Below are 22507 nucleotides of genomic sequence, written 5' to 3' on the forward strand. Positions count from 1 at the left end.
GACGCGGGTCTGACCCTCTACTTCCATCTCTCCCATGTGAAGGTGGCGACGTAAGCAAAACACATATAATAAATCCTTATTCCTCTCCTTTCATTCCGTCTTTTACTCTTCTAAGCAAACAGCAGCATAAGCCACTCCGACCGTACTCTCCAGCGCACACTGCCCTCTGACCGTGATCTTTCCCTCCGTTACATTTTTTAAGAGATGTTCCAGCGCGAAATGGAAAACGGCTTGTGTGCCTGTGCATCAGATTGTAAACTACTGATCTTTGACTGCAGAGCGAGGCCAGTACGGTGTCAGGGTTAGCAGTTTTATTTCCATCGGGGCCACCCATTTCAAAACTGTATGCAGCACAGCATAATAACACCCTGTACCAAATAGCCTGTATTTTTATTAAAACAAGAGATGTGACCTGACCCAAACCCACTACCGACCAATTCAAAGTAGAGTATATAGTACGTTAAGACTGAGAAATGGAGCTCCAGGGACAACGGTAGAGAAGCATCCGAAGGAGAAATGACAGTCACAGCAAGGGAAGAACTGGAGGACATTTTAAAGACAGGTGGAAAACAGACCCTGATCCTCTTTTGTGGATCCCACAGGGTGCATTAACCTCATCATTTTTTTCCTATTTATATATTTCTCGTTCCGCTCGACGCGCTCTACAAGCATCGTCAGGGGCGACCAGTTCCCTCAGCAGCTTCACAGCACGTGGGAGTCCATCCACAGCTGGCAACTGTAGCGAGGTGCTTTGCATTATAATATGACGATTAGGTAAATCCGGATTCTGTCACTAACAGTGTACACACATAATGTATAGAGGGTATTAAAAGCAAATGATTTGTCAGTGGGGTGATGTTTTTAAAGACTCACCCCACTGACGTACGACATACTTAAATTCATTAATTCATTCATCTTCAACCGCTTATCCCGGGGTCGGGGTCCCGGGGGGGCTGGAGCCGGTCCCAAGTGACATCCGGCGTGAGGCGGGGTACACCCTGGACAGGACGCCAGTGTATCGCAGGACACATAGAGACGAACAAAGACAGACAACCATTCACACCTAAGGGCAATTTTAGAGTCATCAATTCACCTAACACGTGCAAGGAAACCGGAGAACCCGGAGAAAACCCACACAGACACAGGGAGAACATGCAAACTCCACACAGAAGGGCCCAGGACGGGATGCGAACCTTAAACCTTCTTGCTGTGAGGCGACAGTGCTAACCACTACCACCACTATTTTAAAGAAAAATAAGGCACATTGCTTGTATCAAGAAAATGACACATTATGTATTTTTTTCTTCCATAAGATAACAGTGGCGTATCCTTTTGCAAAGCTGCTGAGAGAGATTTATGTCCCATTTAAAGCTCCAATGTCCAGGATGTTAAAACATTGGACCACACCATTGTTCACTGAGATTGTCGCATTGTTATACAAAAACTTATACCATCCAAAATCATCCTCTAATCCAGTGGTTCCCAACCTTTTTCTTAAGGGACCCATATTTTTACCACTGTAAACTTTGGTGAATTAAATGAATTTGAAAAACAGCTTCAGAACTTGTACTTTTTTTTTCAAATTCGTTTAAGCAACAGTAACATATTGAAATATAATAAAGAAAATCCATTATTATAAAATAAAAAATATACATTCTTGGTAGCCCCTCTTTTTCCTTTGGTGACATTTTCCGCAGTCTCCTCTACCTGACGCTTCGCCATCTCTCCCTTAGCTCTGCCTAGCAACCACTGCTGCACAGGAGGCGTTCAAGTCACACACGCTCTGTTCCTCGTGACATAGGCCTATAACTTATTCTTTTATCTAAAATTTGAAATACACGAATAAATGTTTAATGTGGCTCTTTGTTTTTGGTTGATTTTGTCACATATATGAATTAAATGCTTAGCCTACTCATTAATTTAACATTTTAATTACATTAAAATTATTAAACCCCTCAAAATCAAGAGGGCTTCGCGACCCCCCCTGGATCTCTGACGCCCCCCTTGGGGGGTCGGGCCCCCCAGGTTGGGAACCACTGCCCTTATCAATGCGACTGTATAATCACATGTAAATTCCTCAAAGCCGAATTTGCATTGACCGATATACGGAAAACTTTTGATTTCTATCTATTTATATACGGCTACGTTGAATTCTCACCAATTCAAAGTATGCCTCTGTTGCAAAACCTTTTCTACTGATGGATTAAAATGAGACGTAATTGAAAGGTGCCCGTTTGTAATAACTGATACTTTACGTGGCCTCAGTCTGTACAATTGTATATGTGATTATGGCATTAGATTATGGCGTTAGATGTTTTCTCTGAGAGACCAAGAGCAAATCTTTGAATAACTGGTGCAGTGTTTGTATTGGATTGGTTTGCATCTCTGAAACATCGAGTGTGTAGCAAAACGTTTTGCACTGGTGGAGATTTCACCAGAAAACCTTTGAAATAAAAATGTAGCATTGAATGCATCATCTCGTCCCAGTGGCAATCCTTTGATGAAATTCAAAAGCAGAAAGTTTCTACATCCATGTTGCTGCAAGGGTCTAGGTCAGGGGTGTCAAACTGATCCAGTAAAGGGTCGCTGTGGCTGCAGGTTTTCATTCCAACCAAGCAAGAACACACCTGACTTGACTTATTCAATCACCTGAACTGTCTTCACACAGTTGATTTGTTGGACCAGGTGTGTTTTTGATTGGTTGGAATGAAAACCTGCAGCCACAGCGACACATGTGGTCTAGGTGATGTAAATTTCATCATCACGTTCTCTTAGGGGACCAGGAAGTGTCTCAAACAACTCTTAAGATCTAAAAAGCCTTAATTCATGGTTGGTTATAGCATTCAAAATAATGCAGTGTTTCATTTTGGGTGCTACTTGCATGACTGCCTAGCTCTTTGTGCTGTAACCGTCTTTTCCTCTCCCATGCAGCTTCGCAAGGCCATCGAGGGCTCCGTGACAGTGAAGGGTGTGAAGGTGCGTCCTCCTCTGGCCAGCTTCCGGGACAGCGGCACCAGCAGCAGCGAGAACGAAGCCACCGAGCTCCACAAGCTGTGGGATCGCCACAAGAGCATGTCGCTGCCCCGCGAACACACCCCCTCAGAATCTGACGAGAAATCCCAGTGAGGGAAAGTAGAGGAGGAGGATGAGGAGGAGGAGGAGGAGGAAGAAGAGCAGGTAGAAGAAGAGGAGGAGGAGGCATTGAGATCTTTAATCTCCCAAAGCCACAAAAATGCAAAAAAAAAAAAATCCTCAGGGCTTAGGATCAATATTTAATTCTGGAAAGAGTCCTACGGCTTCGCAACTCCTTATTCTCTCCTCATCTACTCCTTTTTCTCTACACCGACCACTCCGCATCATGGACCCACCAGTGCTCTCTCCAGGAGTCTTGCACTGACCGAGCCAGACACTCTACGGTGGGGGGTAGGAACACGGCTCAACCTGTGCCCTGCTCTCCATTTACCCCTCAGAACCCACAGCAGAGTGAATGTGTGGACGAGGGACTGGGAACTGGGTCTATATCTTTAAAAAGGGATTTTTTTTATTATTATTTGTTTTTTAGCTTCCGTATCTTTAGAGTTGAGATCAAAGTTTGGACCTGCAAAAGTGAACGAGTCTTCCACTTGAGTAGAGAAATTCAGCAATGACTAATGTGTGTGTACTGTGAGTGTGAGTGTATGAAAGGAGAAAATGTGAGCGTGTAGAAGGAGGTAGCAAACGACTTTCATGTACGTTTTTTGTTTATTTTTAAATCGTCTTTAGAACAAATTTCAGTCTTTGTTTGTTATCCGGCTTGAATAATTGTGTTTCTGACTGATCAGGTGGTCTGGGTTTAACTGGAATTTGCCGTGGCGCCATTTCTTTGTAAATTACACTACAGTTTGTCTCACTGGACTAAGGGGACGGATGCCTTAGTTTTCTGTTTTTTCTTGTTTGCATTACCTCTTTTTCCTCCGTCTTGTCATCTTTTCACTGCGAGTCTTAATGGTCAGGACGAGAGTACAGTCTATGCAAGCAGACATGCCTGTCGGCGATGGCGGATGCACCTGTAGCCCTTTTCCTCACAACGCACACTCCTTTCATACTGTACTGTAGCTACGGCCTTACATTACAAAGACTCATAGAAAGACAGACAAACAAGACGGCGGCGATGCACTCCGAGAGTCGAGGTTTTCCGCTTATCTAAATATAGCTCTTAATAACCGTTCCAGAGGAGGTTGGGGGCGGATGGAGAGGGCAGGAAGCGAGGGAGGGAGGGAGGAAGAACAGGGAGCAAATGGATGGCTGAAAAAAAATGAAGACATCATTACCTAACCAGCTGCTCTGGGCCCTCTCATCAATCTGCCTTTGATCGCCACGTTAGCTAACCTCCATTACTATCAGAGGCCCACAGGCCCCCCAGCTCCTCCACCCACTATATGATGTAATGGTCCAGCACTGAGGCAGACACTGCTCCCGACATAAACAACAGCAGGAAATGACGATACGTCAGCAAGAATCAGCTTGATTAACACAAAAGAGCATAAGTGAAGCTTGATTTCGGTTAGATTTGGGTTTTATTTTCATATTTGCTTCAATCGTCACTGTATCCTTACTTCACTGAAAGGCAGACGATCTGTGAAAAAGTAATATACACTCATCACCCCTATTCCGCCACACCTGACCTAAAGCAACCAATCACAGCAGAGCAGTTTCTATTTGACTGTCAAGCGAATTTTAAGCAAACTTTAGAAATGAGATTTGAATTCGATGCATATCCATCGATTGGCCGTGAGCAAATGAACTAGCCTGTGTAGTTTGGTCAGGGGTTTGGCGCAGTAGGCTACGCATCGCTGCAATCCAGCAGTAAACAGAGCCGAAGAAGTGCAAGTCGCCTCTGTCATCTAACCGCATCTATGAGAGACAACTGCAGAGAGGTCTTTTGGGAGTTTGTTTCAGTTGGTCACGTTTTGATTGTTCTTTTGTGTCAGCTGTTATTGTCCGCGTTTCATGCTGTGTGGAGACAAAGACATGTTATCCAAGACTGTCCGCGAAGTCGAGGCGAGCGAAGCTGCCGGTCAGCAGTGTGTGTGAAATGTTGGAACTAATTCGGTATCCTATTTAGCGCGTCAACCGTATTTAGAAAAAGGCCAAAACCACCTCAAGCGAGCAAAAAAAACAACATTTTACGCATATTTGAGCAAGTTTTATCGCATTGTGCCATTTACATTCAGCTACATGAATGCAAATCTTCAAAATGTGCGTTTAAATATCTGTTTTCGGCTTCTGGCGCCGTGTGGATGAATGCCTGTGACCTCCGACCAAACTGTGAAACCAGGCAGCACTGATCAAATATGAATCTGCAGTGGTTCCCAAACGTTTTCCTCTTGTAGATTTAATATTTCCAAGCCCAGTTTGGTGTGGATTCATCATCTGCTTTACATGTAACCGTCTGTCCTTCACGAAGTTTTCAGCGCTTTGCTAGCCGTGCAGAACAACTCATCTTTTATAACTACAGGCCCCTTCTAGGGATCACGCCCCCAAGTTTGGGAACCCCAGTAACAGTGAGAGTGCCGTTTATCCGTAAAATGACACTTTGGCAAACCCGGCGGCTGGTGGACGGGAAGACTGCAAATGTGCATGTGTTCCCTTCTCTCCAGATGTGTAATGTTGAACCTGTTCAGTGCAGGTCCTTGTTCTTGTCGTGGTGTTTCTTATTTTATATTGTTTTGTTACCGCCATGGTGGCTCTGCAAGGTCTCTACCTTCAGACACAGATCATCTGCCTCCCACCGGGGCTGAAAGCTCCTGTCCTCCATCTTTCTTTGGGTCGTTTTTGGGGAGGGGTGGATTAAGTTTTTCCGTAGAGGCTGGTATCATGGATGCTCATGTTTGTTAACAGATAGGTAGACGTGTATGTGCTTTATTCGGCTGTGAAGTCGTGACGTAACGCCCTTTCAAAATATGATTTCCGGGTCCAAGCAGGTCGAAGCCCTGTATTTCTTCCACAACGCAGTGCCGTGTTCCCCCTTGTTTGAACAGATCTGAGTTTTTAAAAAAGCAACGTAATTGTCATTTTACCTCTTTCTTATGGATGAAAAAGGTGTTTAACTGTCGGAAGAGGTGATTGTAATTGTTCACGTTAGGCCGTTGTTGTCTGTTTTGTTTCAACGGAGCGTTTGGATCTGGAAGTCTTATTTTGAAAGGGCGTCACGTCAGACTTAACAGTCGGATACTCGCGGGCCAGCTCTCAGAGAACCTTGATATGATCTTGTGGGCCAAATATAATTACACCGCGGGCCAGATTTGGCCCACGGGCCTGAGTTTGACACCCCTGCTTTACGGTATCTTATTTTATACTTAGTCAGATTATTTCACTTTGATTGGCGTCCTCTGTTCACCCATTAAGCTTTACTCATCGCCTGATTCTGATCTGGGGGCGGGCTCTTTCTTTGCAAAGATTAATATATTTAACATCGTTCCTGTAATTTAATGTCTTAACAAATCTTAAAATTGTTGACAATTCTTTTTTTAAGGAGATTTGGGTGTTTTTTTTTTATATTTGTTGATGATTTAATAGAAAAAGATTCTAATGCTGTCCTTTATGTTTCGTTTTTTATATTTTGACATGTTGTCTGAGACATTTCTACTAAGACGTTTGTTTGTAAAGTGTAAATAACACGGCCGAAATACACAGAGGTGCGACACAGCTGCCGTGGGCGTCCTCAATGTTATCCAATTGAAGCTGCTATAGAGGCTAATGATGCCACGTGGCTCTACTCTTACGTGACGCGGCCCTCCAACAGGTGAAAACTACATCGAACAGTGTAAAAAAATGAGTACAATCTGTTTGAAAAATGATTAAGATGTATACCTTAGTGAAGTAGAGGGCATGGTGAGGCGGCAGAGCCTCCAAACCCTGCAGAACCACGCTTAGAAAACCTGCACACAGTGAAGCTGGCTTTAGCCACACACTACTGATCGAGTCTGTGCAGCAGGTAAAAACAAAAAAACACGCTTGCACCCGCCTACGTACGCTGTGTGTCCGCTCCTGGTGTATTTTGGCTGCAAGGGGGTGAAGGCTTGCAATCGCTGCCGGATAAGGGGGAAAGGTTGATCTGTAAAGGCCCAGCATGCGGTCGGTCAGTGACATGTTCATTCCACAAGTGCCTTCATCGACTCCTCTGCTATTTCAACGTGAAGAAGCGATCCACTCAAGTGTTCGGTTCTGGTTTTCTAGTCGTACGTATACGCATGTAGATGAGGCACTTTTCACACACACACACACAAATATTTAAGATGATGTGTCAGCGGGCGGTGCAATTGTCACCATGGCAACCTGCTGTCGTCTCACACACACACACACACACATAGACACACGCAGACATCTTCTCGCCCCAGGGACTGACAGAGATCCACTCGTCTGATTTGGTTCTGTTCATTTGTGCTTTTCATCGATTTTCATTACTCTGCCTTCTGCGAGAGCCTTCCCCTCCTGCAGACGTTCACAAGAGTGTTTCATCTCATTTGCCACCAGACAGACATAGACCGAGGTAGATGCATATTTATTAGTCTGTAGCCTATTAATCAAAGTAGAAGTTGTAAAAAAAAAATTGTTTTTTTCATTCTTTTTATGGGTGATCCACTTGTACGTAATCAATTTGTGCAATAACTGTCGTCCATCTCACTTTGTAACCCCGTTTTAATCGATGACGTGAATGCAAGATAACCTTATTTTTGTAAAGAAACCTGAAAAGTGTAAAAAGATGTATGTATATGAGGAGAAGTGACGCTCACACGGGAGCCTGCGTGTGATGAGGTGATATTTTGAGTTGACAGTTTAAGGGGGAAGGTTTCCCCAAAAGCCTCAAAAGAAAGACGCTGTCAGGATCTCACTAGAATCAGCATTAAGATTTAAGTAAGGACACTGTTTGCACGTGTAGATGCTGATCAGCCTGTGTTCAAGAAGAGAAACCCTCTTCATGTTGGCTTTTGGAAACCTTCCCCATCTGGTCTTTAAAAGCTGTGGTAAATCTTGCTGCATGAACTGTAGCTGGCGCTCTCATACAAGCCCCCCCTTGAGCACTGATGCTGAGTTTTATCATGCTCCCCTCCGTCCTCTTCTTCAGTGTGAGGGGCTGTGATAAGACCAGATCCTCACATGCTGAGGGTTATCTTTGCTCCACTCCTTAGGGCTCTTAGGGACTGTACATTGTACTGGAGGCCTCCACTACGGCAAACCCAGAGGGCCAAACCAGACGGCGCTGAACAAAATCCAGAGCTATTTTTCACACGGGGAAAAATGAAACATTGTTTTGTATATCAGGGATGAATAAATGAGATTTTAACAAACAAATATGTTGTTGAAGAGCACTTTTTTGCTTCGTGTCTCCTGGGACTGTGGCTCTGCAGCTGTCTGTCCTCCTCTGCCCCTTCAGCAGCAGCTGGAAACCACCTGGAGTGTTGTTTTCTGTGTCCCGCTGAGACTCTCAAGTAGGGCGGCAAACACACTAATGCCACAGTGTGCGATTTAGGTCCTCCAGCAGGAGAACCTCGATGTCTGACACAGCTGATAAAGATAAAGAGTAAATATCCAAAATATTGAAGTTAGTCAAGTGCAGCGCTTCAGTGCCAGCAATGCAGCTCTAACTTAAAGTGGAAACTGACGGCTTTTCAACTTCCAAGTGTTATCGTTGCAAATGCTATCCGTTTTCCTCAGAGCTAACGTTACCAACCAACCAGGACACACACACACACGCACACGACATAACATATTTCCTGTCTGTTGAGCTTCATATGAACAGGTACTTGACCTAAGTGGTCTCATGGGAGGGCGTATAAATAGCACGCCACTTTCATGACTTTCATGACTTTTCGCGCGCATGTCTACGCATATTAAGATTTCGCGTGTCATTTTACGCCCGTAGTTCCCCAGGGTTAGGGTTAGGGTAAGGGGTTAGGGTTAAGGTTAGGGGTTAGGGTTAAGGTTAGGGGTTAGGGTTAAGGTTAGGGTTAGGGCATTTCACGCCCGTTATTTCAGCCATCCTTCACATGAAATATTGATTTAAAAACAACCCTCTGACAGAAAGCTCCACCACGTGTTCGTATTTCTCCGCAAGGTGGTGGAGAAATACGAACACGTGGGTTTTCCCTCAATGACATTTGTGCGTCAAATGACAACGCCATCTCTGCACAATACAAGTCAATTGAGACTAAGTTACAGTTACTTGTTCATGTAACGTTGCTGCATGCTGCCTGGCTACTGTCCAAAGTGAGAAACGAACACAAGAACCCCGAATTGAACCAGAAACCCTGATCTCAGCGCCACGATAAAGGCAAAGTAAACACCCGGTGGTATTAATAAGTAGGCAGGTTTTGTCACTAGCTGATCCAGCGTAGTTCCCATCCACAGGACTGTTTTTCTTTTTCCGAGAAACATTAGAGTTTCCACAGTTACTCCAGTTCGGGGCGGCAGTAGGTGACACCTAGTCCATAGGTGACTCGGCTGGGAACTGGAGGGTCACCAGTTTAAGTCCCTGTGTGGGCCATGGATGAACAAGGACTGGTGCCTGAAGAGGTGCCAGTTCATCTCCTGGGCAGTGCCAAATGTGGAGCAAGGCACCGGATCCCCAATTGCTCGGGGCGCCGGTCCACTGGCAGCCCCCTCGCTCTGACACCTCTCCATTAATTGCATGTATATTTACTCGTGCATGTGTGTGTATTTCGGGCCTGTGTGTGTGTAACATGAATAATAATAGAGTGGAAAAATCGAATTTCCCTTTGCGGGCTTAATAAAAGTAATTCTTCTTCTGTTGTTCCACCATCCGCCAACTCGATGATAGCTTCTGTCAGCTATTTTGTTGTCTTGCATGTTAGTGAAATACTCTTCGGTAAGCAGGGATGCAATGAAGTGTTCTATTATTTGGATCGAAGGATAATTGTGACATAACATTTTCATATCGTCCCATGCCTAAAAATGGCGTCCCTAATTGCGCTCTCCCATGCGGAGCGTTAGGTAACAGTTGGCTTGGTAATGATCTGCAACCGCACTTTTTTTTTTTTTACACACTCAATTTTGTGACGTGGTGCGTTTGTTTGCCAGTGTTTTTCTGTCCCCCTCCGTCTGGTGCTTCCTCATTTACAACATCCACATACACACACACACACACACACACACAGACACATACACACACTCCCTCATTCTGTTGTTGTGCTGTGCTTAAATGAGAGGAGAGCATCTGGACTGTAATGGGTGGAGAGCGCAGTGGTAAAAGCTTAATGAGCTAAATGAGTTCATTTGTTAAGTAGGCTGCAGCTCCGGCCCCTTGGTGAGTTTCAGGGGGGAGAACTGTACCTTCTCTGGAGTGACAGAGAGAGTGTTGTGTTGTGTTGTGTTGTGGAGATCATTTTGTTTAAGATTCTCTTGTGGATCCTCCCCGCCTATCTGAGTGTTTGCAAGTTCCTCAAGACTGAGAGAGAAAAAAAACGCAGCTGCAGTCGCTCGTCTGCATTGCGTTGTAACACTTCTGCAGGTCAGAAACACTCCTGCAGCGTCAGTGAGAACCGGTTAAGCAGAGCGCCATCCGTCCACGCTGACGTGACCTCTGTTCTGATAAATATATAATAAAGGTGTCACTCTGAAACATAAAGTCGTCCTGCCTCTCAGTAAATGCTACAGTGTAGGGAGTGACTGTCGCACTGGGAGACTGATTGATGTCATGGTAAAAGGTGCAGACGGATCTCTGGAGACTGTGTGTGTGTGTGTGTGTGTGTGTGTGTGTGAAAGAAGTTTTGCTGTGTCAGTTTGCAGTTTTACATGTACTGGATTTAATGGGTTAACATTTTAACTATAGCGTTAAGAGTTAATTAAGGGACCCAGCATTAAACATCAGCTATAGTTTGGTTTTTAAACTCAATGATCCTTTGCATTGTCTCTCCAGCAGCCTGTGTTTTGTGTGCACGGTCCTTTTCCACACATAATGCTGAGAAACCAAAACTTGTGTGGTGTCTAATCTTTATTGACAGACTTTTCTAATAACAGTACAAACAATCAAACCTTTACAATAAAAAAAGCTTATACATTTTTATCCGAAAACACACATTTATTGCATCATCATCATCATCATCATCATCATCTTCATCCTCTTATCCGGGGTCGGGTAGCGGGGGCAGCAGCTTTAGCAGGGGACCCCAAACTTCCCTTTCCCGGGCCACATTAACCAGCTCTAACTGGGGGATCCTGAGGCGTTCCCAGGCCAGTGTGGAGATCTAACCTCTTTTATTGCATCTCTCGGGAAAAAGACCAAACCATCATGTAAATTGTACGATTGTTGACATTTGCCCAGCTGATTCAGGCACGTTCTTGTTATGTAGTCAAGCATGCACCTTCAGCGGGTTTTGATCTAGCCCGTGTGCTTGGATGTCATAGTAAAAACAAATGAACACTTCCTCATACAGAGAAATGGCAGTTTTTATCACGCTGTTAACGTTGTGAAGTTTAAGTTTAGGCGACAAACAAAACACTTGGTCAAGGTTAAGAAAACATCATGGATTGGCTCAAATTAACTCACGGATGTAACTACGTCACAGACAGAAGTTGGTTAACTTTTTAAAAAGTCTGTTGACTTTTGGTTACACACGGTACATCCCAAACTTCCTGCTTTGGTCCCGCCTTAATTACTAAAGCCACAAGAGGCCGACGCCTAACATCAAACGTAAATATGGGATCATTATCAGCTGCTTGCACAATTGTTTTCTTGGAGTGAGGATGGCCTAGAAAAAGTGAAAGCTACCCAGAAATATCTTACTTTGGCACCAACACAGGGTAGTTAAAAAAAAAAAAACGGTGGTGTAGGGATTAGCACTGTGGCCTCACAGCGAGAAGGTTCCCGGTTTGCATCCCGGTTGGAGCCTTTCTGTGTGGAGTTTGCATGTTCTCCCCGTGTCTGCGTGGGGTTTCTCCAGTTTCTTCCCATGATCCAAAGACATGCATGTGTTAGGTTAACTGATGACTCTAAAACTGCCCGTAGGTGTGAATGGTCGTCTGTCTCTGTTCGTCTCTATGTGTCCTGTGATAGACTGGCGTCCTGTCCAGGGTGGACCCCGCCTCACGCCGATGTCAGCTGGGATCGGCTTTAGCCCCCCGCGACCCTGACAGGGACAAGCGGTTGAAGATGGATGAAAACATATTGTGGGAGACAGCAAACCCCCAAAAGACACTGATGACATTGATTGAAGCAACACATAAAATGCACCAGTTTTCTCCGTTATTGTCCCATTTTCTACAGTAAAAACCTCCAATCCCATAAAAAAAAAAACACTAATTGATTGTATATCATTTTAAATAAACCCTACTTTTATTCCGCCCTTTATCTATAAACTTAACAACCTGCCTGTTAGATGTTTGTGTCTCCTGCGTTCAGCTAAACGTTGAGTCACTTAGATGATCGTATCAGAGGAACGTTTAACACAGGCAGCAAAAACAGGGTTTCATCCTCTGGGGAACATTAACAGCAAATGACCTTAACATGAACCAAAATGTAAATGAAGGGAAAACTTTGACCAAACGGTGGTCCAGGACATGAGAGGGTCACAAAAATCAACGATTTATCATTAATGTTGATATTAAATGTCACAGCTATGCAGCCAGAAGTTGTTGAGATATATTACCGTGGACCACGGCGTGCCGAACAGATGGACAAAGATAACTTCTTATCCACATCATTTCAATCTTAATGCCTTTATCGGCTTGATAGGCGAGTGTATCTCACTGACGACACTATAATAAAATAATAATATTAAAGGTTGGAAGCTGAGATACTGTGAAAAGCACTATGAGGACGCAAGTCAAAGGTGAGCTTCGCTGCGGTAGGTGGGGACACCCAGGGGCTCCGGCCCACCAGGAGTCGGGGTCCGGCAGACGCTAACTACCAGGGTACCATCAGGGTTAAAGGTCCCGCTGACCGACAATGGGTCCATATCCTCTGGAAACAGGGACTTGTGGGTGAATGTGTCAATGATGCTTCCGTCGTCTAGTACCTGAAGGACAGAGACAGAGGGTTAGAGAAAGATGGAGGGATTGATCGGTAGAAGGAGGGGCACAGCTGTTTGAAAGGAGGGTAAAGATGATAGAAAGAAAGGTCGTTGAGCACGGGAGGAGAAGGTGAGAAATGCAACAGGGCCAAGTGAGGCGCGAGGGCGAGAAAAGAGGGTGAGAAGCAGCGATGGAGAGAAGGGGGAAGAGGTCAGTGCCGCTCAGCCGGCAGAGAGAGGAGGAGAGGAGGTAGGAAATGAACACTGACTAGTTCTCTCTGAAGACCCCCCCCCCCCACACACACACACACACGCTTTAGGGCGAGTTGTACGATCGTAGTTTTTTTGCCAATTTGTCTGCTAACCCCTGTTAAAATCATCTTCCCTCCTTCTTCTTCTACTCCCTCAGCTTTTCAACACGATTAACGTCAAACTGTGAGGGGAGGAGAGCGGGAGAGAGAAGGCAGGCGCGCCGCAGCCTGTCTGCACGGATGTGATACAGTTTGATTCAATTAGTTGTTGAACGGATCAATCACCGCTTGTCTATCAAAATGCATTAATGTTAAAGGGACAGGTGGGATGGTTTGACGTGTGGTTGTATGAGGTACTGATCCACAAGGCTCCAAGACTCCACAAAAATAATAATTTTACCTCACAGAACACAGTTTTTTGTGTGTGTGTGTGTGTGTGTGTGTGTGTGTGTGTGTGTGTGTGTGTGTGTGTGTGTGTGTGTGTGTGTGTGTGTGTGTGTGTGTGTGTGTGTGTGTGTGTGTGTGTGTGTGTGTGTGTGTGTGTGTGTGTGTGTGTGTGTGTGTGTGTGTGTGTGTGTGTGTGTGTGTGTGTGTATATGTATATGTGTATGTGTGTGTGTGTGAAATGGTTGTCTGTCTCTGTGCGTCTCTATGTGTCCTGTGACAGACTGGCGTCCTGTCCAGGGTGTACCCTGCCTCATGCCCGATGTCAGCTGGGATCGGCTCCAGCCCCCCCATGACCCCGACAGGGACAAGCGGTTGAAGATGAATGAATGAAAAATGGGGACATCTTGTTGAGAGTTGATTATCAGGTCAGTGGGTATGTGAAGATTAGAGTAAGGGTTAGGGTAAGACTAGTAATGGTTATTGCCTCGTTACTAAGGATGGGTACTGAAACACGGTTCTAAATGTATTTATATTGATCATATATATAGTGAATTGTTAAACATGGAGATTGTTGATTTATGACATAGTAGCCAGGAAGACCAGCCTACCCTTCTCAATCCCTGGCCGAACCTTGAAGGATTCTTTTAAGTGGTTAAATGCAAAAACAACTCGTTTCGAATGCGCTGCAAGCTCCGTGCCACAAGCTAATGGCTTTCACATACTCAACATTAACATTTTAATATAACATAATAGCCATTATGTCCTTTAGAAAAATGTTTGTTTGAGTGAGCTGGAGTAGTGCATTATAGGTCCCTGTGACGTGGCCTAAGCATTTGTCCTTAATGCCATTTTTCCCCCCCTTACATTACTTTAACTTTTATACTTGAAGTAGTTTTGAAACCAGTACTTTTACACTTTTACTTCTGATACTTCTTCTTCTACAGAAGTCTATTTAATCCCTAGTATCTATACTTCTACTTGATTAATGCATTTGAATACCTCCTGCTTAAAACACACTTGAATCACGTTGCCACACACACATCACCCTGTGACGACACACCTTTTGGGCATGGATGACAACATGGTGGTCGTAGGCCATCACCACTATGTCATGCGGCTCAAACTGGCTGAAGTCCGCTGACATGTAGTAGCTGTCTCCCAGACATCGCACCCCCCCGCCTGAGCTGCTCTGCCGGCCTGCCACGGCGCCGCCTACAGGAACTGCAGAGAAACAACACAGGAGTAGAGCTTAGAACAGGGGTGGGAACCTTTTTACAGCATTATACCACACATACTGACCTGCACAATACATAACTTATGTTGAAGATTGTAAAGATGGTAAATGGACTTGTACAACGCCTTTTCTAGTCTTCTGACTACTCAAGGCGCTTTCACAGTGTTTCTCACATTCACCCATTCACACAGACATTCACACTGATGGCAGTGGACATCTACAGACCATCTAATGTAACCATTCACACCACATTTACACACCCATGCGCAGCACGGGGAGCAATTTGGGGTTCAGTGTCTTGCCCAAAGACACTTCGACATGTGGACCGGGGGAGATGGGGATCGAACTCTTGAATGGAGGACGACCCATCCTCTACTACACCTCATAGTGGCAGAGTGGGTGGCATAGATGCAAGTCAGAACGTATTTTTATGGCCATTTTAACTTAATTGAAATAACATCATGATAATTCATTTCACCTTTCTTTTATGCTGTGCAACTAAAACACATACTTTTTTTCAGTTTTACCTTTCTGTCTGGCAAACAACAACCTTACTTTGATCCAGACTGAGACAACTCATTTCTTTTCTAAACAATGCAGTCCATCGTTTTTGGGCACCAACCAAAGGCCGGGGCTCTGTCTGTCACCAGGCCACATTTGATTAATGCCCAAACAAATTCCCTCTTGGTAGTAGCATGCATTGCTTGTAAAGTCAGCATTTGATTGATTTGTTGTGTCCTTCAGTGCTTTCTCAAGATCTTGTGGTAAGTTATTTTTGTGGAACAGCCGTGTGGAGAGGTGCAGGTATAGGTACAGGTGTAGGTACAGGTGTTTTACGAGTTATGCGACATTGGTCTCATGTCTTCTTCTGACTAGAAATGCATTTTAATCTGTGATATACAGCAATCCCTTTAGCCTTGATATCATTGCTCTAGCTAACAAGAGCTAACCGGCTAATTTGGCTGCAGTTGTTGAGCTTTCTTTATTAAGACAGGAACTCAGAGTAGAGCCGCTGCTCCTTTGCGTTGAAAGGAGCCAGTTGAGGTGGTTCACAACGGTGCGGTAGAGGGTGGCTGGAGTCTCCCTTAGATAGGGTGAGACGTTCAGCATCCGTGAGGAACTCCGAATAGAGCCGCAGCTTCTTTTGCGTTGAAAGGAGCCAGTTGAGGTGGTTCAGGATCATCTGGTAAGGATGAACCCTGGGCGCCTCCCTATGGAGGTGTTCCAGGCACGTCCAGCTGGGAGGAGGCCTCGGCGAAGACCCAGGACCAGGTGGAGAGATTAGATCTCCACACTGGCCTGGGAACGCCTCAGGATCCCCCAGTTAGAGCTGGTTAATGTGGCCCGGGAAAGGGAAGTTTGGGGTCCCCTGCTAAAGTTGCTGCCCCCGCGACCCGACCCCGGATATGCAGTTGAAGATGAGATGAGATGATGCCACAGGCAGAAAAATGATTTATTCGTACATTTTTGTCTCATGTACAGCTGTTTTTAACTTTTTTTAGCTTTTTTGATGTCCTTGTATATTTCTTCCTTGTTTTATTTTATTTTTAATTCGATTTTTAATGCAGAAAATAAAAAACAAAATAAAGAAAAGGGACATAAAAAAGACATTATGGAATAAAATAGCAGATGAAATAAAAGTGTATCCCATCAAAACAGTTATTATGAAAAACAGATGGCATTAATTCAATTTTATTCAAGCAATTCTTGATTCCATAATGTCTTGTTTATCTAATATAATTATACTTTGGGGCTCCATATGTTCAGGCCGAGCATTATTGCTCAGTTGTTCGGGGTGTTTTTGTATTTGAAAGGCCATTAAATGCCATGAGAGTCTGAAGCCTCTGTTTAAGCAGTAATGTGATTTACTCCCAGTCTGAACAGAGACAACTGTTCACTACAGAAGAGACTCAGTGGGAGCATCAAACGTATGTGTCTTTATTTTATTTATTTGACATTTAAGTACTGCATTATTCCAAGGGGGTCAGTGAGATCAAATTTAAAGCCTGGTTATCGATTGTGCTCTACCTGCAGTGTCACATCGGTAATAGACCTGTTTTTATTTAATTTTTTAATTCTGGAGATATCCAATTCATCTTGTACATATTCAATATTGTAAATCTGATATTTCATATACTATATATATATATATATCTATATATACATATATAGATATATATATTCTGTTTTCTAATATATGTTGTCTGTTAAGGGTGAGAAGTTCAGCATCCGTGAGGAACTCGGAGTAGAGCCGCTGCTCCTTTGCGTTGAAAGGAGCCAGTTGAGGTGGTTCAGGATCATCTGGTAAGGATGAACCCTGGGCGCCTCCCTAGGGAGGTGTTCCAGGCACTTCCAGCTGGGAGGAGGCCTCGGGGAAGACCCAGGACCAGGTGGAGAGATTAGATCTCCACACTGGCCTGGGAACGCCTCAGGATCCCCCAGTTAGAGCTGGTTAATGTGGCCCAGGAAAGGGAAGTTTGGGGTCCCCTGCTAAAGCTGCTGCCCTCGCGACCCGAACCCGGATAAGAGGCTGAAGATGAGATGAGATGAGATGTTGTCTGTTAATATTTGTTGTTTGTTTGTAGCTGGAGTTTGTGACAAAAATAATAATAATAATAATAAGAAGAAGAATTATTAGTGCCGCAACGGGGAAATTCGATTATTATTCTATCTCTATTATTGTTATTCATGTTACACACACAGGCCCGAAATACACACACATGCACAAACAGGACCTCTTTACATACAATTAATGGAGAGATGTTAGAGCGAGGGGGCTGCCAGTGACCAGCACCCCGAGCAGTTGGGGGTTCTCCAGCCACTAGTCCACACTCCATTCATGGTCCACACAGGGACTCGAAACAGCGACCCTCCAGTTCCCAGCCAAGTCTCCTATTGACTGAGCCCAATTTCCCTCCGACATTATTAAAGTATATCTGATTCTGATTGTAACCGCTTTGTGCAGCAACAGATCATTTTTAACACTTCGTATTAAGTCTTTAGAAGCTCCTGTGTTTTAGGTTACCACTACACGTTTTTATTTTTTCACTTAGAAGTTCTATATGTGCGCGGCTAGGCGGTGTGGTGTGGTGGTTAGCATTGTCGCCTCTCAGCAAGTGGGTTCCCGGTTTGAATCCCAGCTGGGACCCTTCTGTGTGGAGTTTGCATGTTCTCCCCGTGTCTGCATGGGTTTTCTCCGGGTTCTCCGTCTTCCTCCCACAGTCCAAAGACACGCAGGTGCTAGGTTCATTGATGACTCTATATTGTCTGTAGGTGTGAGTGTCAATGTTTGTCTCTATGTGCCCTGCGATAGACTGGCGTCCTGTCCAGGGTCTACCCCGCCTCACACCCATATGTCAGCTGGGATCAGCTCCAGTCCCCCCGCAACCCTGATAGTGACAAGCGAATGAAGATGAATGAAGTTCTTTATGTGGCCCGGTAGACATTTTTCTTCTTCCAGAGCACAGAAGCTTTCATAAATCTGAAGCATTACACCCTGCACTGCAGGACTTTTACTTCTCTGTGGCATTTTCCTTTCAATCAAGCAAACGTTGTAATGCGGGATACTAATGCCTCCTTCCTGCTGGGGGAGAAAGTGAATGAAAAAGGCTGTACCACATGCTGCATAAAGGTGCCCGTGAGCAGAACCCCGAAGCTTTGACTGCTCCAGTAGAGCTGTTCAGCACGATGAGGATGATTAAAGGCTCATTGAACTTTTCCTTTTTTCACAATATAATAAATAGACACGGTGGTGTGGTGGTTAGCACTTATTGGCTCAGTAGGCTCATCTACTGGTCAGCTGGATCACCCATCAGCGTCGCTCAACTGCTCGACCGCAACACTGAAAAACTGAAACCGGCATACTGGTGTTCTTGCCCCATGTGTAACCAAAAGTCAACGGCCAATGTTTCCTTTTTGATTTACATGAGTCTTATTACTAATAGAGACTTGACAGACTGATCGGGAAGGCCAGCTCTGTCCTGGGAAGCCCCCTAGACTCTGTGGAGGAGGTGGGAGAGAGGAGGATGATGACAAAGCTGTCATCCATGATGGAGAATGACTCCCACCCCCTGCAGGGAGCTCTAACAGCACTGGAGAGCTCCTTCAGTGACAGGCTGCATCACCCAAAGTGTGTGACGGAGCGTTATCGCAGGTCTTTCCTTTCCTGCAGCTGTCAGACCGTACAACCAGCGCTGCTCCCAGCCGACCACACACACACCAAAAACAAGCATTATAAATAAGGACAATACTTAAAATAAAATACTTAAAAATCAGATATATTGTTCTTTATATTGAATTGAATTGAATTGAATTGAAGTGTTTATATTGTTCATATTTTTTCATTTATTGTTTCTTATTGATGCTTCCTCTATGTGTGCTAACCACTTTGCTTCTGTGACTAAGAAATGTCCCCTCTGTGGGACTAATAAAGGAATATCTTATCTTAAGTAACATCCTTAACTAATGCCACAAATGTTAGTATTCTAACCCAAAGTACAATCTTTTCCTTAACTTTACCTCGTAACAGGACTCCCACAGCTTTAGAAAGTGATGCCAAGGGCTCCTGATGTTAACAGCATGTATGGATGATAAAGGCCCCCTGAACATACTTCTAACCCATATTTATGGGGTGATAATTCACGTCCTGTCCAGGGTGGACCCCGCCTCATGCCCGATGTCAGCTGGGATCGGCTCCAGCACCCCCCGCGACCCTGACCCCGGGATAAGCGGTTGAAGATGAATGAATGAATTTGGAATGGGTGGAGCTAACATCAGCATACATGTAAGTAGATGGCTATGGATGACAAAATCTGCCCACAACGGTCGTGATTTCACCATGCATTCTGAGTGGTAAATCCGCCATGAACCGAAAGACTGACAGGATCCAGTAACTTACCAGTATGTCCATAGGAGGATCTTCTGTGCCTGCTGAAGGGTGCCAAACAGCTGGGTCCCCCGGGGCTGGAAAGATCAGCAGAGTCAATAAACGGCTCAAAAAGGGGATCCAGAGAATCGGACGATCCACCCAGTGAGCCCTCGGACCGATAGGAGCTGGAGGTGCTGTAACGTGACGAAGAGCGGTAGGACGAGGAGGATCTGCGGCTGGAAGACGTAAGCGATGCCATGGCAGAGGATACGCACAGACTTGGAAAACACGCGGCCAAAAGCTCTCAATATGCCTTAATTTCTGTTAAACCTCCTCAGAATACAATGTAGTCAAAGAAGTAGTTCACCGTTTACCTCTCACTCACTGCCCAGGGGTCTTTTCTGTGGGGTTTTATAAAGCCCTGGTGCATTGTGGGTCAGTACAGCACAGCATTGGCTTTGTGGCGTTCTTCCTCTGGCCTTAAATGGCATTTTGTCCAACCACTGGTGCCAGGAATGTAACGGACAAACTGATAAGTAGTGGAGACCCCTTCTTATTCAGACACACAGCAGAGATAAGACTGAAGGGGGCCACTTGGAGAGGCCTCAGCATGTGGTCAGAAATAGCAGAGTGGTGGAGTGGTCAGGTGGAGTGAGCGAGCACACAATGTGAGCGCTCTGTCAATAATGCAAGAGAAAATTGGCCGTTTAAGTTTTCAAACCTGCTGATGGAATAACAGATACAGTCTAAAGTTCAAATCTGAAATGGAGAGTGCTCCCTGGGAGAACAAATTCAAGGCCGAAATGACAAAATGTGAAAACGTTTTTTTACTTTGACAAAAGCCAAACTAAATACAGCCCAGGTTGACCTTTACATTCCCTCTTTAAAAGCTTTAATTGAAGTGACATTTGCCTATTGACGACACAGTTGCGAAGCGGAGCCGTGCCACATGTCAACAATGACATTCAAGACTGTCATATTAATACTTTTATGCTATACACGTGTGTGTTTTTTATCCGCGGATGTGAAAAATGACATTCAGCAGCACGTAATTGTGCCCTTCAGGATAATGTAGCCTCAGTCACGCCAGGAACACTTCATGTGTGAGCTATAAAGCTGAAACAATCCAGTTAATACGAGCAGCATACATCAACATGACAGTCTCAATTTGTTCACTCAGGTGAAACACTTGTATCTGTCCTTGTGTAAATATTGTGCATTAATAAATCTCCGACAGCATATTTCAAAAACCGTCTCGCAAAACATAGTTAAACTTGAGAACATCTTGTGATGGGATCATACCAAATCGGGCCTGGGGCGTAAATCACTTCAAAAAACACTTAATTCACTGTTTGTACAAATAACTCCAGAAAGCAATGCACTGCCAACCCAACCGATACCATTTGGTCCCTCAACGTAACCGTCATGGTCCACTACCAGGCAGAGACGATTCTCAGAGAAATTCATAGGGTGCCCCTCAAACCAGCGTTCATCATTCACCATTATCTCATCTCATCTCATCTTCAGCCTCTTATCCGGGGTTGGGTCACGGGGGCAGCAGCTTTTGCAGGGGACCCCAAACTTCCCTTTCCCCGGCCACATTAACCAGCTCTAACTGAGGCGTTTCCAGGCCAGTGTGGGGGTATAATCTCTCCACCTGGTCCTGGGTCTTCCCCGAGGCCTCCTCCCAGCTGGACGTGCCTGGAACACCTCCCTAGGGAGGCGCCCAGGGGGCATCCTTACTAGATGCCCGAACCGACTTAACTGGCTCCTTTCAACGCAAAGGAGCAGCGGCTCTACTCCGAGTTCCTCACGGATGCTGAACTTCTCCCCCTCTCTATAAGGGAGACTCCAGCCACCCTCCTGAGGAAACACATTTCGGCCGCTTGTACCCGCGACCTCGTTCTTTCGGTCAGCTTTCATGACCATAGGTGAGGGTAGGAACGAAGAGGTTTGTTTAAACTGAATCATGCGTGTCACTTGCAAAAAGAAATGTTTAAAACTTGGAGTGGGTGGGGCACCCTTAGGTCAGGTCTACTACTGTCATTGCAAACTTTGCACTTTGTCACTGCTGTAGTTTCAAGTTTGTCAGCCCTTGGGAAGCCCTTACTGGCCTTGGGCCCCAAGCAGATACTTGGTGTCCTTTTGGGGCATTAAATAGAACAACATATTTTGTAAGATAGCGTACAATATGTTATGTAAAGTGAGGAATCGATGGTCCCTTCCAAACTTCGTACCCCCCTGCTTTGGGAGCCCTTGCTTGCACACCCATCTTTGAACTTGGCCTCCGTTTTGATCTCAACTACACACCTGTTAAGTTCTCTGACTGTAGCTTGCACTGTTATCAGGCCACAGGCGTAAAGTGTGGGTGGCCAAGGTTGTACGTCCGGCCCCCTTGCTCGAACCACACCCATCTTCGACCTCACCCTTCACTTTGATCACAACTACACACCTGTAGAGTTTCGTCACTGTCTCTTGCACAGCTCTGATACTATCACATAGGTACATACACCTAGCAAAGTACTCAAAACCTCTTCTGTGTGAGTTCACCACTACAGTAGGTGTCTCCAGGACCATGTGATGTCATTTTCATGATGACACACACACACATACGCACAGGCTCACAATGTGAAAACAGTAGCAGTAAAAATCTTCACTATAGGGTATGACTTGAAAAAAAGTAGGAAACAGACAGATTTTTTTTTAAAGTAGAGACTCAGCTCTCTCCTTCAGCTGCTCATAGTCAGCAGTAGAGGAC

General features: G+C 45.0%; 2 protein-coding genes across 5 annotated transcripts in view; one reads left to right on the top strand and one right to left on the bottom strand.

Annotated features, from left to right (window-relative positions):
• LOC310947256 (chloride channel protein 2-like) overlaps window positions 1–4144 on the top strand; it is a 177887-nt gene extending 173743 nt beyond the window's left edge. For all 4 annotated transcript variants that reach the window (XM_083914027.1, XM_083914029.1, XM_083914028.1 and 1 more), the window contains one exon: window positions 2932–4144. In XM_083914027.1, coding sequence (XP_083770153.1) covers window positions 2932–3126 — 195 coding nt within the window. In that variant the 3' untranslated portion in view covers window positions 3127–4144. The remainder of the gene's footprint in view (window positions 1–2931) is intronic.
• An 8680-nt stretch (window positions 4145–12824) lies between these two features.
• Window positions 12825–20008, bottom strand: hspb12 (heat shock protein, alpha-crystallin-related, b12; the record flags this gene model as incomplete). Its single annotated transcript, XM_083914033.1, has 3 exons — window positions 12825–13016; window positions 14709–14869; window positions 19780–20008. The coding sequence occupies 3 exons, from the start codon at window positions 20006–20008 to the stop codon at window positions 12825–12827; spliced, it is 582 nt and encodes a 193-aa protein (XP_083770159.1).
• Between the last annotated feature and the right edge of the window lie 2499 nt (window positions 20009–22507).

Source organism: Echiichthys vipera (assembly GCF_963691815.1).
Source record: "Echiichthys vipera genome assembly, chromosome: 5".
NCBI lineage: Eukaryota > Metazoa > Chordata > Actinopteri > Perciformes > Trachinidae > Echiichthys > Echiichthys vipera.